This window comes from Apodemus sylvaticus, chromosome 14 (assembly GCF_947179515.1).
Source record: "Apodemus sylvaticus chromosome 14, mApoSyl1.1, whole genome shotgun sequence".
Lineage (NCBI taxonomy): Eukaryota > Metazoa > Chordata > Mammalia > Rodentia > Muridae > Apodemus > Apodemus sylvaticus.
In genome coordinates, this window is record NC_067485.1 from 17,655,394 (window position 1) to 17,671,332 (window position 15,939).

At 50.9% G+C, this 15,939-nt stretch overlaps 1 protein-coding gene across 2 annotated transcripts; it reads left to right on the top strand.

Annotated features, from left to right (window-relative positions):
- The first annotated feature begins 2,988 nt into the window (after positions 1-2,988).
- Positions 2,989-15,548, top strand: Card19 (caspase recruitment domain family member 19). Of its 2 annotated transcripts, XM_052156870.1 has the most exons (6): positions 3,029-3,153; positions 10,328-10,470; positions 13,023-13,176; positions 14,557-14,616; positions 14,753-14,824; positions 15,262-15,548. In XM_052156870.1, exons 1-6 carry the CDS (start codon positions 3,147-3,149, stop codon positions 15,375-15,377), a joined length of 552 nt encoding a protein of 183 aa, XP_052012830.1. In that variant the 5' UTR covers positions 3,029-3,146; the 3' UTR covers positions 15,378-15,548. The 2 variants fall into 2 exon arrangements, with proteins under 2 accessions (XP_052012831.1, XP_052012830.1); XM_052156871.1 differs by lacking the exon at positions 14,557-14,616 and having other exon boundaries at positions 2,989-3,153.
- Positions 15,549-15,939: the final 391 nt, after the last annotated feature.

Here is a 15,939-nt window from a genome sequence, read left to right on the forward strand (position 1 = left end):
TTACTATTTCAGAATAGAGCCGAGTTTTCTTCTGAGCCTAGCTTTTATTCTTTCCCTCTACTGCAATGGTCATAAGTCTGTCTCACAGGCTGTGACTTTTGATCAGCTCATTTGACTGTGGCAGTGAGGGCTCCCAGCTCCTTTGCAGGAGGTGAGGTACAACATCAGCAAGCACTCTAGAAACCTGCACTGCATTTCCATATTCAAATAACATTAAGTCAATAGGTCCTGCTAGCAGAGAAGCAGCAACCTGTGCCCTTTAGGAAGAGGAGGAGAACCCAGGGCCTATCCCTAGACCCAGGGTCTAACTTACACCTCTTGTAGATCCTGGAGTTGACACTGGGTGTGTTTTGTAGTCCCCTGTGTACCTGTAGCTGTCCTGTCTCAGACTATGGTCTTCTCTACCTGCAAGCTTGAGGTGGGGGTGGGGAGGGGCCTCCCATATGGTCTAGGATGTAGAATTTCTGTGAGCTGGAGTGGTGTCCTTGGATCAAATGTATAAGCTCTGGAGTGCTAAGGAGCAGGCAGCCTGTAGTTGGGATGCCACCTCCAACTGCTAGAGTGGGTGAGGGACACTGCTCTAGGCCTCAGTTTCCCTTATAGGATCAAGTAAGGTCCTCAGTCAGGTTCAGGAGAAGATATAAAGGTGGAACGCCGGCCTTCCTGATGATGAATCTGGCAAGGGATGCTTAAAAATGGGTGGTTCAGGAAGCCCTCAGTCTCATCCCACTGCTAGAAGACAGTGATGGATGTGCAATAATTGGGGTCAATCCAGGAGGCGCTTCAGAATGGTCCCAGTGGGGTCTGTGCAGGGTTTCTACAAGATGTAGCCCTTGGATCTAGCCCAGACTGTCTCAGGCACACATGTAGGTCATGTGACATACACACTATCCCCTGCTCCGGAACAAAGTCTGCCCATGCTGTCTGTCCCTCTGCAGGCACAGACAGGTGCTGAGGACAGCTGCCTGCTGACTCTCCATCTGCCTGATGGAACCTAAGCAAGCCTCACTTTCTGCAGTGTTTAGCACAGGGCAGGAGTGTATTGATCACTACCATTGGGTCCAAGAGTTTGGAGCTCTAAGTGACCTTGCAAGCCAATCTCCAGATGCATTTTGAGCCTCTCACTTCTAAGATGAGAGGTTGCAGCACTGGGGTGGAGGTGGGGGGGGGGGTCGAGGCAGACGTGGAGGGCTCAGGGACCCAGAGGATTTCTGGACTGTCCGGGAAGTGTACCCAGAGCTGGGGCCCCTTTCCTGGTTTTGGTCCTGATCTGGTTCCAATATCTCAAGTTACAGCTAGAGTGTGCCACTCTAGCTGCACCAGCAGAGAGGTAAAATCTGGTGCCTGCTGCCGTTGCTGGCTGTGAGGATCCTGCCTCTCCCACAGATCTCCATTTCCTAGCTGGGCCTGGGCTTGGGGGCTTCCTGTGATGGGTACCAGAGATGGAAACACCAGGCCTACCTACAAGAGAAGGGAATCAAGTTGGGAGGTGGAAAGATTTATTGCCTTAGGCCACACATTTTATAGTTAGGAAAATTGAGGCTCAGTCAGACTACACGACTTCCTTAACTAGGTTGCAGTGACAGTCATCTGTCCTCTGTGTAAAAGGGGGACTTGGGGAAAGGATGAGCCACCAGACTCACTGTTAAGTTTCAATTCATCACTGTTGGGCTGAGGCCCTGTTCCTTGTAGACTTTGTTTGGTCCACAGTTGTCAGGGAACTCCCACCAGCTTTTTTTTTTTTTTTTTTTTTTTTTTTTGCCAGACCTGACCTCCCTGACATCCTATGTGACTGTGGGTAATTTTCCTCTCTCTCTCTCTCTCTCTCTCTCTCTCTCTCTCCTCTCTCTCCTTACTTATTTATTGAAATTTTTATTAATTATTTTTATACACTCCATATTTTATTCCCTACCCGCCAACCCCTGTCCACCCTCCGACTGTTACACATCCCATACCTCCTCCCCTCCCCCTGTCTGCACCTCCCACCCCACCTGCCCTCTAAACTCCCCGAGGCCTCCAGTCTCTTGAGGGTTAGGTGCTTCATCATCTTGAATGAACACAGGCCCGGCAGTCCTCTACTGTATGTGTGTTGGGGGCCTCATATCAGCTAGTGTATGCTGCCTGTTTGGTGGTCCAGTGTTTGAGAGATCTCGTGGATCCAGATTAATTGAGCCTGCTGGTCCTCCTACAGGGTCGCCCTCAGCTTCATTCAGCCTTCCCTAATTCAACAACAGGGCTCAGCTGCTTCTGTCCATTGGTTGGGTGCAAATATCTGCATCTGACTCTTTCAGCTGCTTGTTGGGTCTTCTGGAGTGCTGTCATGCTAGGTCCCTTTTTGTGAGCACTCCATAGCCTCAGTAATAGTGTCAGGCCTTGGGACCTCCCCTTGAGCTGGACCCCACTTTGGTCCTGTCGCTGGACCTTCTTTTCCTTGGGCTCCTCTCCATTTCCATTCCTGTCGTTCTTTCAGACAGGAACAGGTCAGAGTTGTGACTGTGGGATGGCCCCCCTCTCCCTCATTTGAAGCCCTGTCTTCCTGTTGGAGGTGAGCTCTGTAAGTTCCCTCTCCCTACAATTCTCATCTCTTTTAAAACTCGGTTTCTTCATCGAGGAGATGGGAGTACGGTGGCCAGGGCACAGCAGCAGAACACTGAGCTCTCTCGACTCGGCAAGCACCCAACCCGGAGGTGGGGCGGGGCATAGGCGAAGGGGCATGGGCCGGAAGCTATTGGAGAAGCTGTAGAGAGCAAGCCTTGAGCCAGGACATGACTTGAGTTCTCTGGTCCAGATAAAGACTCCGGTACTGAACTTCTCTGCTAGGTCACTTAGATGCTGGCTGGAACGAGACTCTCGGCTTCGCTAAGGGTGAAGCTCCTCGGGGGCGGGGCTCTCTGGAATGCCTGGTTTAGAGTAAGGGAAGTTGTTTAGAGCCCCGGCTGTTCCACTGCAGATGCGTCCCCAAAGCTCCGTACGGAAAGGGGCGTGGCTAATTGGAGGGATGGGCTTGGGGTTAAGATGTCGTCCCTGGGCGGGGCCTAGAGGGAAGAGGCGGGACTTAGGGCCAGGCCTGCGGGGCGGCGGTCACCGGAGCCTCGGGCCCGGCGGCGGACAGCCGAGGACGACGGGGCGGCGCCGTGTCCTCCGCCATGACAGGTGGGCGCAGGGCCAGGAGGGCGACGGGAGCCGAGTGACCTTGGCGTCAGCTCCCGCCGGCGACGCGGGCGTAAGAGGCGCGCGGCGGCGGGGTGTCCCGGGCTCTGCGCGGCGGGCCAGGAGCGCCAGGGGGTCTCGGGTACGGAGTGGGGGGGCCGTCGCGGGTCAAGGAGGCAGAGCAAGCAGGTGAGCGCTCACCCGGTGCACTGCAGGGCTGCACCTGCGGAGCCAGGCGGTGTCCCGGGACGGGATGGATCTGAGAGAGGGAAATGGTGCTCATCGCCAGTCTGCTGAGACTTTAGAGCGCCGATTGCTCACGTCTCCTTTGGAGGCGGGACCAGCGCTGCAAATCTGGGTAGCTTGTGGTACCAGGGAGACGCCCCTGTTTCCCGCTCTAGATGGGTCTAGAGAATTCGGAACCAACAATTGGATCCCAGTTCTCCAGGCTGGCTTGTTTGCCCCAGCTCTTTGCTCTGGGGACTCACGCACATTATTCCTGATCCCAGAGGAACACAGTGACATTACAGTGCTAAGTTATCCCTGTAAAAGAATGCTGCGAGGATGAGTCAGCGAGGGACCCCGGCTGACATAGAGCCCAGGGAACGTGGTAGCTTCCACATCTGGGAGTCTCTTATACTTCATATGGCAGGGTTCACCTGGGGATAGCCCAAAGAGTCGAGGTAACCCCAGAAGTCCCAGGGGTCTCTAAACTGGAGTCAGCATTGGTCATGCACAAAATAAGACCTCACTGGCCGCAATCTGGTGACTTCTAGAACAGGTTAGAGGAGACCCCATCTTCCAGGTGCTTCTTGTTTTGCAATTTGTGAGCATTATGTGTAGAGCCTGTTTTGAGCCCAAAATATACACTCTTGTTCAGAATGGCCGCGTGGGGCATAAGGAATATTATCATGCCTGTGTAGAAATGGAGAGATAAAAATCTCATGTTGGGTGAGTGTCCCCAGACCACCCTGCTGATCAGTGGTAGGAGCAGAATGGGAGCCTTGGCCTCAGCATTCTTGCCTGGGCCCTGCCCTGCCTCTGGCTTTCTCCAGTAAGTTCATCAGGATGTGTGGGACAGGCTGCGCTGGCCTCCAAGGGCCCACTGCAGAGATAGGATAGGATGCCCATGGAGAATGAGGCACCCATCTCCAGGAGAACAGACAGTTGATGTGTGTATGTGTAAGGGGTGGGCGGGGCTTTTGGCTAGAATGACACAGCCAGGCCCTGACTGTGGCAATGGAACTGTTTCCCCTCTGCTGTCTGTCTACTTGTTGGCTTTTTGACTCCTCTGAGCAGCCCTAGTGGGAGATAGGGACTGAAAAGCAGAAGCCTGAGAGGGTTGGATGGGCAGCCCTGGGGCCACAGATCCTTTCTTCTTGGCTCAGTGCCCTAGTGCGCCAGCAGGGGGTCTGCCATACACATTAGTCTTTGTGTGTGTGTGTGTGTGTGTGTGTGTGTGTTTGGTGGCTATATGGATACTGAAAGTTGTATCTTCACAGAATAGGTAGCATCCCATGGAGTGAGTGATCTAAGCCAAACCAAGTACTATGTCAAGGGCTTCTGGGAGTGATTCAGCGGGCAATTGAGGCCCAAGTTCTGGACCCCAGGACAATGGTGAATTTTTAGAAGGGGACTAAATAAGCTGGGCAGGAGTCAACCAGGCATTCCCAGCCTGCTGTGTGGGTCCTGACTCTGGTTGTGAGCTGCAAACGGAAGGCTCTGGGACCCTGGGGGCAGAGTAAGGGCAGGTGGGACCAGCTGCTTCAGGGTCCCAAGTGCCAGAATGAGGGCTTAGGCCTGGGCTGCAGAAGTTGAAGATGAGGTAACAGGGGCAAGTTTCTGGGACCAGTTGTCAGGGAGAGAAGATACAGGCAAAGGCTCAAAGATTCTGCACAGAGTGATCTATCTTTATCTAGTAAAGGCGGTTTTTTGGCCTTGTTTACCGGAGCCTGGTATCCAGGCAGAGTCTTGCCTGGATTTCTGTTACACCCAGGGGCTGCCTCTGTGTGGTTATATGAGCAGCTTCTAAGAGCCACAGGAAGACAGGACGTACATTGCCCTAAAGCTGCTGGCCACAGCCCTGGGCTGGGCCACCCATGGCAGGTGACTCAGAGCTCCTGTGACTCATGACTTGTGGGCAGCAGAGTTCCGTCTTGGCTAGTGGCTCTCAGGGTAGGAGGAGGCTGCTATCCACCAGCAGACCTCGCCTCGCCTTGGACCTTGGACTGAAGCCCACTCATTCCAGAATTCTTCAGTGAGTGCCTACTGTGTGTGTAGCCTTGGACACCCTGGCACACTGTAGAGTGGGACAGCCTTGGCCTGCTCCTGTCTGGAAGAGAACAGAGCCTTGAATTCACAGTGATTCATATGTAAATGACAGAAGCAGAAAGTCAAATAGCAGTCCTAGCGTGGCTGTTACCTCCAGGCTGATGGCCGCCTTATAACCTTCTGCGCTGTCCTTCATTCTCCTCTCTGAAAGTGGGGCAGTTGCAGAGCCGGTGGGAGGATGGAGGTTATAGGTAGGTATAAATAGAACCACAAAATGTCTGCCCTGTGGGTCGTTCTGTGAGTTAGCTCGGTGTTGTTCATTTGAACTCTTTAACGAGAAGCTGCAGGTATGGGAGCACCTGGCAACGGGTAAGTCGCTGGGTGTCCCTGGGCTGAAGTCTGTCTCCTATACACACTGTCAGGGGCCTGGGCCAGTATCCCCAGTCTCCAGCTGCCATGGTGAGGCGGTGCAGATGGCCTCAGACAGGGATGGAATGGCCGATGAGTCAAATGTGGGCCTTGGGGAAACGATGGCTTTCAACCAGGACAGCCCTATACCTAATCTCTTGGGAGTAGCTTCCTGGGCCAAGGGTGTGCTTATGGGGTCTTTGATGAATGCAGCACCCAATGTCACACCCCCAAGTTCCTGGCATAGGGGAAGCATCTTGATGGGCTGTGCCCACCTGGGTTGGCCAGGACCCCACAAAGCCACCTTCAGAGATGGGAGGTTGCAGGAGTCAGGAGTCAGGAGTCAGAGCAGCTAGGAGGAAGTGGTAGGGGAACGGAGATGTGAGCGAGGCAGCCTGTTGATCCCAAACCCCGGGATGAAGCCAGGGCCAGGTCTCACCTTTCCTGACATGGTGACCCTATTTGTAAAAACCCAATCTACCGTATAAAGGTCTAATCCAATTGGAAGCAGATACATACACTTGCTTTCAGATTTATTTTTTGCCTGTGAGTATTTGCATACTTGCATGTATGTGTACCATGTGTGGGCCTGGTGCCAAGAAGGTCAGAAGAAGCCAGCAGATACGCTGGAACTGGAGCTGTCAACCATGTTCTCGCCAAGAGTAACGTGTGTTCTTAACCAGTGAGCCTCCCCTACACACACACACACACACACACACACACACACACACACACACGTACGTGCGGCCTGCAGCTGTGTAAGCATTAGCCAGGCAGCATCTAGATGGTTCTGTGATGCAGAAAGCTCCTTTAGGCTCCTTAAGTAGTCTGTCCCAGCTCAGGGTGGCTCTGATTTCTGTGACTCCCTTCTCCTGCCCCAGTTTTTCCACAAACATCAACAATGGAATTTTCCAAATAAGTTTTCCTAATAGACGTATTTTTTCATTTATTTCTAGTCTATTTCTTTTTCTTTTTCTATTCTATTTCTTTGTCGCCCAGGCCGCCTCAGCTTCTCCAGTAACTAGGACTGCAGGTGTACACTGCCTAGCTCTGGGCTTTATTTTGGGGACTGTTGACTGAAGATTGGGGAAATGGACTCCCCACCCCTGCCTCACGTCATTACTGTTTTCTATCCACTTCTTATCATTCCTTGAAGCCCAGAATCTGCATTAGTGTTCCCTCCATGTGTTGGACATTCCATGGGCTTTGACAAATATTTTATGCCCTCGTACTGAATAGTTCGCTGCCTAACACTCCCCTGTGGCCTGCTCATCCCTTCCTCTCTCCCTCCCTCCTCATGCCTGGCAACCACTGATTTCATTGTCTGCTTGGTATTGCCTTCTCTGCAGCCTGGTGTAATTAGAGCCATAAGGTCTGGGGCTTCTCAGACAAGCTCTTTCACTGAGCAAAGCGTGCTTAAGGCTCCTCCACACCATTCCGTGTTGCCAGTTTATTTATCCCTTGCAGTGCTGAGGACTGAACCCAGGACCTTGTGCGTGCTAGGCAAGCTCTCTACCACTGAATTGTATCGTAAGTTTTTTATCTTGACGTAGGGCCTCACTAAATTGCCTAAGCAGACCTTGAAGTTGGAGGCCCTTCTGTCTCAACCTAGCTCGTCTTTCTCCCCACATCTTGTGGTGTGTGTGTGTGTGTGTGTGTATGTGTGTATATGTGTGTATGTGTATATATGTGTATGTGTGAATGTATGTATGTGTATATATGTATGTATATGTGTTAGTGTATGTATATATATGTGTATTGTGAATGTATGTATGTGTATGTGTTAGTGTATGTATATATATGTGTATTGTGAATGTATGTATGTGTATGTATGTGTGTATATGTGTTAGTGTATGTGTATATGTCTGTATATGTGTTTATGTGTGTATATGTGTATGTGTATATGTGTGTATATGTGTATGTGTGTATGTGTGAATATGTGTATGTGTGTATGTGTGTATATGTGTATGCGTGTATATATGTGTGTATTTATGTGTGTATAAGTGTTAGTGTATGTGTATATGTCTGTATATGTGTTTATGTGTGTATATGTGTATGTGTCTATATGTGTGTATGTGTGTATGTATGAATATGTGTATGTGTGTATGTGTGTATATGTGTATGTGTATATATATGTGAGTATGTATGTGTGTATATGTGTATATGTGTATACGTGTGTATCTGTACGTGTGTATGTGCGTCTATGCACATGTGTGTGTGTATGTGTGTGTGTGTGTGTGTGTGTGTGTGTGTGTGTGTGTGTGTGTGTGTGTAAATAAGAGGACAACCTTGGTGGCTGTCCTCACCTTCTACCTTGTTTGAGATGTCTCTCTTCTGTTGTTCACTGCTAAGTGTGCCAGGCTAGATGGTCCACAAGCTGCTGGGCATTCCCCAGTCTCCAGCTTCACTTTTGAGGCAGGGTCCTAGAGTTCACCAGTTCAGCTAGACTCCATGTCTAGTGAGCTTCAGGGATCTGCCTATGTTAACCTCCTCAGTGCTGGGGTTACAGGGAAATGCCAACACTCCTGAGGTCCTGGGCTCTGAAGATTTAACTCTGGCCCCCACACCTGTGTACAGCTCCAAGCCCAGCTGAGCCATCTCCTTCCCGGGTTCTTCTTCCTTTGTCTTGCTTGCTGCTGCTGTTTTATTTTTTGTTTTTGTCTTTGGTCTCACATTATTTAGCCTAGACTAGCCTTGAACTCATAATCGTTCTGCCTTGGCATTCCGTGATGCAGATGTCTGTCACCGTACCTGGCCACCCTCTGTCATCTCTGACATTAGTAGTCTGAGCCATTTTTTACCAGTCTAGCTAAATATCTGTTAATTCTGTTGACCCTTTCAATGCATAAACTTTGATTTTGTTGATTTTTCTCTATACTTAATGTCCACTCTGTTATCTTCAGTCCAGCTGGTGCTATTCTCTTCTTCTGTTAACTTTGTGTTTGGCTTTTCTAGTGTTCTCCCTCTTTCCCTTACAATTTGGCTGAGGTGTAACGTTAGAATATTTACCTTTTTTCTTTTAAGACAAGGTCCCACTGTGCACTATGTAACTCCAGCTAGCCTCGACTCTATATAGATTAAGGGGGTCTCAAACCCACAGCAGTCTACCTGCTTCTGTCTCCAGAGTGGTGGGATTGAAGTGTTGCCACACCTGGCCCAGCTTTCTCTTTGTGGCCCTTGTTTCTCCCCCCACCCCCAGGCACGCCTGCCTGCCCCCTCCCCCCCACAGGCTCGCCTGCCTGCCCCCTCCCTTCCATTTGCTGAGTTTGTTTCTCATTTGTCCCAGCGTTGTTTTCAGTTTATTTTGTGGTTTCATTTTAACGTATTAGTAGTTGAATTCCCACAGATTTGTGAACTCTGGTGGTATTGATTCCTCGCTTCTTGTCACGTGATCAGAAAACAGCATTTGATTTAAATGCTTTTAAATATATGAGGATTTATTTTGTGGCCTGGGATCTGCTTGTTTTGTGATCTAAAGTATGCTTAGTATGCACGTGGGAAAAGTGTGGGTTTTTTTTATTACTGGGGAGTTTGTTTTGTGTGTGACTTTTAGGTACAGTTGACAGGACGGGAAGTCTTCCGTTTCCTTACTGATCTTATCTGGTTTTCTGTTGTTTAAAGTGGCATATTAATGTCTCTAAATATGATAGAGCTGTCTGTTTCTCCCTTCAGTTCCACCAATATTTCCTCATATTTGGGGCTCTGAATCTAAGTGTTTATGTGTTTATAGTTGTTACATATTCCTGATAAATTAATTTTTTATTCACATATGCTGGGTATTTTTTTTTAATTTCTTGTACCAGTTTTGACTTAACATATATTTTGTCTGATACTAATACAGCTATGCCTACTCTGTTTTGGTTTCTGTTCACAATCAAGTGTGTCCAGCCTGACACCTGAGGGCCACCTGTGGTAGGTTGTGTCTGCAGACAACTATGACTATATAGCCCAATACAAAATCAGAAACTTGCTTACAGCATTATGAGGTTGTTTTTAAACATAACGTTTGTAGATGACTTCCCATGTTGAATGTCAAAAGGTCAGAGTTGCCTATGTGGAATGTCTTTTTAATTCCTTTCACTTTCAGCTGACTTGTGTGTTTAGCTCTGTAATAAGCATTGTCAGTATTTAAGGCCATTCTGCTAATCTTCACCCACTGATTAAAGAGTTCAACCTATTTGCATTTAAAGTAATTGTTGATGACGAAAGATTTATCTCTATTTGTGTTTTGCAGGTCTTTTAGCTTTTTCAACCCTCATTTTTACCTTTACTGATTTCCTTTGTTTATTTTTTTTTCTTGTGGTAACATTTTGATTCTCTTATCTATTTTGTGTATTTTGTATAGATATCTTCTTGGTAGTTAACATGAAAATTATAGAGGCACCCTCCAGAGAGACTGCTGCCCTTCCAGCAGGTGTGGGCTGCCTGGTTAGCGCCAAGGGTGCCATCTTTGGTGAGGTTGTGCTGGCTCACCTCACGCTATCCACATGTGTTCCAGATCAGACCTACTGTGACCGGCTGGTACAGGATACTCCTTTCCTGACAGGACAGGGTCGCCTGAGTGAGCAGCAAGTAGACAGGATCATCCTCCAGCTGAACCGTTACTACCCACAAATCCTTACCAACAAGGAGGCCGAAAAGGTGCCGAGGGGTGAGCGGGACCAGGGAACCTCTTGGGTGTCTCCTCTCGGAGCTGGGATAATCGCCACAGGCCCTGGATTGCTGTCTCAGGAGACGCCTCAGGAGCTCGCAGGAGTCACCTGGGCTTGGGCCAGTCCTCGAGGTCTCAGATCATCAGATCTTTGTGCCTCAGTCTTAGATGTTCTTGTGGCTGCTGGTCCCTTCCAGAGTTATGAGAAGGTGGCAGTTGGTGACGCACAGTGTCTTAGTTAGGGTTTCAATTGCTGTGATGAAACACCAGGACCAAAAGCAGGTTGGGAAGGAAAGGTTTTATTTGACTTATATTTCCACATCCGTAGTCTGTCACGAAAGGAAGTCAGGATGGGAACCCAAACAGGGCAGGACCCTGGAGGCAGGAGCTAAGGCAGAGGCCATGGAGGGCGCTACTTACTGGCTTGCTCATCATGGCTTGCTCAGTCTGCTTTCTTACAGAACCCAGGACCACCAATCCAGGGCTGGCACCACCCACAGTGGCCTGGGCCCTCCCCATCAATGCCCTACAGGCTTGCCTACAGCCTAATCTTATAGAGGCATTTCTCAGTTGGGGTTCCCTCCTCTCAGATGACTCTAGCCTGTGTCAAGCCGATATAAAATTAGCCATCACACATGACAACACACGATGACATAAGAATAGGAGGGTGCGGAGGAAGGAGGGACCACAAGTCTGGGACCTGGAGCTGGGTATATGGCTCAGCTGGCAAAATGATTTCAGTGTGAACACAAGGACTTGAATTTGCATTCCTGAACCTGTAACCCTTGCAGACACAGACAGGCAAGAGCCCAGGGGTTTGCGGACAAACTGTTTAGCCAAAATGGTGAACTCCAGGTTCTGTGAGAGACTGTATTTCAAAAAAAGTAAGGTGCAGAGTCATTGAGGAAAGCAATCTGACACAATCTGGCCTCTGCATTCACCCATGGGCAAGCACCCATTTCCCCCCACACATACACATACACACTCGTATACTCACAGTCTGGGACCACACCGTGGCTCTTTGCTCTGTGTCTTCCAGAGGGTCACAGGAAGTGATGGCTCACCGTTTTCCTCTTCATTCTTCCTTGTGTTTGTAAGGCCAAAAGGCCCAGCCTGTATTAGGTGGGCAGTGAAGGCTGGCCCCACCCACAGCCAAGCTTGGCCTGCCTGGCCAGGCAGACTCGAGGGAGGCTGGTCCCACAGAGAGCTTCAGCACCCAATCTGTGACATAAGTGTGCTATTCCACTTGGCTCAGAGACTGGGGCACGCCTGCCACACCTGAGCCAGGTGACGAGCTACCAAGCACATCCTTTCTGGACCATTCCCAGTTCTCACCTATAGCCCTACAAATAGCTGGAGTCATCACCCCATTTTACAGAGGGGGCAACCAAGGCCTCGGGGGTCACAGCTACTGACACCAAAATAGTTCTGCCAAAGATGGCATTTCAGATGCAGTCCCTAACCCTAACCCTAACCCCAACCCTAACCCTAACCTCAGTTGGCTTTTGAAATACTAGACTCACGTCCATACAAGCTGAGCAATAATAGCATTTGTCCCCGGGGTTTGTCTTGGGGTTTGACAAGGACTGATCCTGCCTTGTCTCTCCAGGCCTGAAAAAAGGACCCTGAGAAGCCCTGGGCTTGGGGACAAGGGATGAAATTTGGGCCTTGCCCCCACACAAGTTTCAGTGCATGTCTCTGGCAGTCTGCCAAGACTGGAGGAACTGAACAGGACACTGAAGGCCAGGGACCCACTAGCCCTTTGGGGGTCATCCCTTCTGGGGAAACACCAGTGATTCCTTTCTGGGAGGTTGTCTCAAAGCAGCAAAGTTGGGCTGGACAGAAGCAGAGTCAACTCAGGTTGCCTGTCAACTCAGACACTTACAGCGTGAGCCGCACAGTGACAGGCTCAAATTCACCACATTGTGGCACAGAAGCCTCTGAAGTTCCTATGGAAAAGGGGGAAGTCCCCTCTCATAGGCCCTGCAGGCTTCTGTTATCTCTGGCCAGTTTTCAGCTGTCGCCACCAGGGGTCAGCACCAGACCACAGCCTTCTGGTTCTGGGCTTGGTGCCAAGTGGTCCGTCCACTGACCTTCACTACCACAGCAGAAGAAACTGTTCTTTTCTCAGTTGGCTTTTGAAATACTAGACTCATGTCCCCACAAGCTGAGAAATAATACAATTGTCACGTATGCCGTTACCCGTGCTCTGTAACAACCCCACTATGTGGGATTGTTTCCCTTTTACAAGAACTGACTCCCAGAGGGTTGAAGTGACTCACAGAGGTCGCATGGGGAGAAGCTACATTGGGTCTTATTACTTAGGGTGATGTCCCCCACACCCTGCCCTCTCGGTGACCTCTTCCAGCCCGTTGCCCTGGAGACACAAGTATTAGCCAAGGCTTAGCCTCTAACTGACTGCTGCAGTGTTGGGCGTATATGAGGGCTGTGAGGACTCTGAGGTCTGCGGCTCTGAGGCTGGGGTCCTGAGTGCTGTGCCTCACAGCTGTCCCCTCCAGCCTACCCTTTCTTCTGCCCCTAGTTCCGGAACCCCAAGGCATCCCTGCGTGTACGGCTCTGTGACCTCCTGAGCCACCTACAGCAGCGTGGGGAGCGGCACTGTCAGGAATTTTACCGAGCTCTCTACATCCATGCCCAGCCCCTGCACAGCCACCTGCCCAGCCGCTACACTCCTCGTAAGTCCTACCCCTTATCCCTACCTACAGCGTTCCACACTCACCAGGGACAGCACCAGGTCAACTGTTGGCGGCATGGAGGCCCTCAGTGCCTCATGCCCAGCCTGGGCATCTCCCCCCTTCCCTGTCCCTCCTCGGAGATCACCCAGGGAGAATAGCACAGGCTGGCATATTGGTCTGCCTCCCCCTCTGTCCTCCTCCCTTTCTGACGCTCGCTCCCCTCCCCGTGCTAGCTTTCACATAGAAGCCACCCTTCCACGGAGCCAGTCTGCCTCCCGTTGTGTGCCATGGCTGAGTCTTCATTTCTTTTTTTTTTTTTTCTCTTTCTTTCTTTTTTTTTTTTTTTCCGAGACAGGGTTTCTCTGTGTAGTCCTGGCTGTCCTGGAACTCACTCTGTAGACCAAGCTGGCCTTGAACTTAGAAATCCGCCTGCCTCTGCCTCCCAAGTGCTGGGATTACAGGCATGCGCCACCACCGCCCGGCTTGAGTCTTCATTTCTAAGTTCATAGCAACCTCATTCTTATGTCCCTGTGCTCCTTGGCCATCTCAGTGGAGCGTGACCACGCCCACAGCAGACCCCAAGTCTTCTGCTTTTGTTCCCTCCAGTCTGTTTATGTGGGGACTTTGTATAGTAAGAGAGATTGTGATCTCAACACCCTAGGTGATATGTAGGTTGCAAAGGTCTGGGGCGGGGGTGGTCACTGGAGCTGCTGGGACCTGGATTTCACAGCAGGGCCTGTGTGGTGGCTCAATTCCAAGTTTCTCTGCTCAGAAAACTGGGAGGAGATGCTGCACCAGTCAAATAGATGAGGTGGCTCTGCCCATGAGCTCAGCTGGGACTCTAGGTGGGGTCTCTGATCCCAAGGAATCTTTCCCAGACCTCACATGCCGGTGTGGACACTGGCGGACAGAGTGAACAGGCTCGCCCTCCCCCCTCCTCTGAAAGCATTTCACTGGGTTCTTCAGAACCCTGCTGGAGCCGAGCCCCATCCCCACTGGAACCTTTTATGGTTCCTAGGTTCCCCTGGGGCCTGTGTGGCACATCATCTGCCTGCTAACCCTGTGGGGACATCTAGGGAAAAGTTCTTGATGGTGGATATTTGTCCTGCATTTGGTGACTTAAGGCAAACAGGACACTCTGGCCTATTCCACACCTGTGATGTCCTAGAAACTGGACCAAAGGAAACCCAGATTTACGCAGTGTCCTCTGAAGAGCTGACCTCACTATACCACCAACTGGGCCTGCCCACAGCACCCAGTGCCGCGGCCACGAGTGAGCCCAGCATCCTCAGGAGTCAGAGACTGCCTTGGGCTTCCTTGGGGACAACGCCACTCTCAGCTCAGCCCTCTACTAACCACGCTCTGTGATTTTGTTTCCAGAGAACTCAGATTGCAGAGAGCTGGACTGGGCCCTCGAGAGCCGCGAGCTGAGTGACAGGGGTAACGCCCCCACCGCCTTCTTTCTTTTCCCTTTTCCCTCAGGGCTCTGTCTGTGTCCCAAGGGCTTTCTGTTAGGGGACAAGCCCCTGTGGTGCTCACCAACTGGATCAGGCCACTTACACTGCTTTCTCCCCAGGACCCATGAGCTTCCTGGCCGGCCTGGGCCTGGCAGCGGGCCTGGCCCTTCTCCTCTACTGCTGCCCGCCAGGTGAGTGCCAGCCACCTTGAAGCCCCTAAGCGAATGATGGGGACCAGAGAATGACAGCTTATTAACAAGAGGAGCTGAGGGTCTGCCATCTTAGGGTTATCTCCCCGATGAGACTTGATCTCCTGATCTGTGGTATCACAGCCCTTACACGCCCAACCCTGCTGAGGCTTGAAGCTTGCTGCCGGCCTCACCGGCTCTACCTTTGGGGATAGGGCGGTATGGGCTTGTATCCTGAAGGCCCAAGGCACCCAGGCAGGAGCTTATGGTCTCTGGGGGTCAGAGCCAGTTCTGATCTTTGAACCCAAATGTGAAGACCACATGTGAGTGGGAGGTAGAGGCAGGATCGTTGCCGTGACTGATTCAATCCAGAGGTGTCCAGGACAGAGCCCCCTTCATGGCTGCCCCGTGGGTTGCCATTCCTTCCCTTCATCTTCCAGACCCCAAAGTGATGCCCGGGACCCGGCGCATACTCGCCTTCTCACCTGTCATCATTGATCGGCATGTCAGCCGCTACCTGCTGGCCTTCCTGGCGGACGACCTCGGAGGACTCTGACGAACCCAGACCCTGGGCCTTACTTGCTGCTTAACCAAAGAATCCCCTGGCTGCCCACTGTGGGGGCCTGTACTTCTTTTTCTAAATACTTATTTTTCATTATTTATAATTTCTACGAGAACACATCACCTTCACTCTATAAGGTGCTTAATATTAAATGTTCCAGCTGTATCTGCCTGTCATGTCAGTTCTTGGGGTGTCTGTCTGTCAGTCTCTCTGGGTCCCTGCCCTCTGCCTGGTGGTCACTGTCCCAACACCAAGTCTCAGCTCCTCCACACCCTGTTGAGCCACCATGTCCTGGAAGGTAAAGTCATAATGGAGCTGAGCCCTTGAAGCCAGATCCTAGTTAATATCCAGTGTGGACATGGGATCAGTGCTGTCACAGATGGCTGGGTGTGACTGGACACCAGGCCTCAGCTGTGTGCAGCACCTTAGGAAACACAGTCCTTGTCACTGACCCACAGACCACCCTGCCCAGGTGGAAGGCATCTAGACAGAACAAGCAGTTCATAGACCCCTCTAGGCCTTTTAGAGATGAAAAAAGTTGTGGTACGTTTGAGGT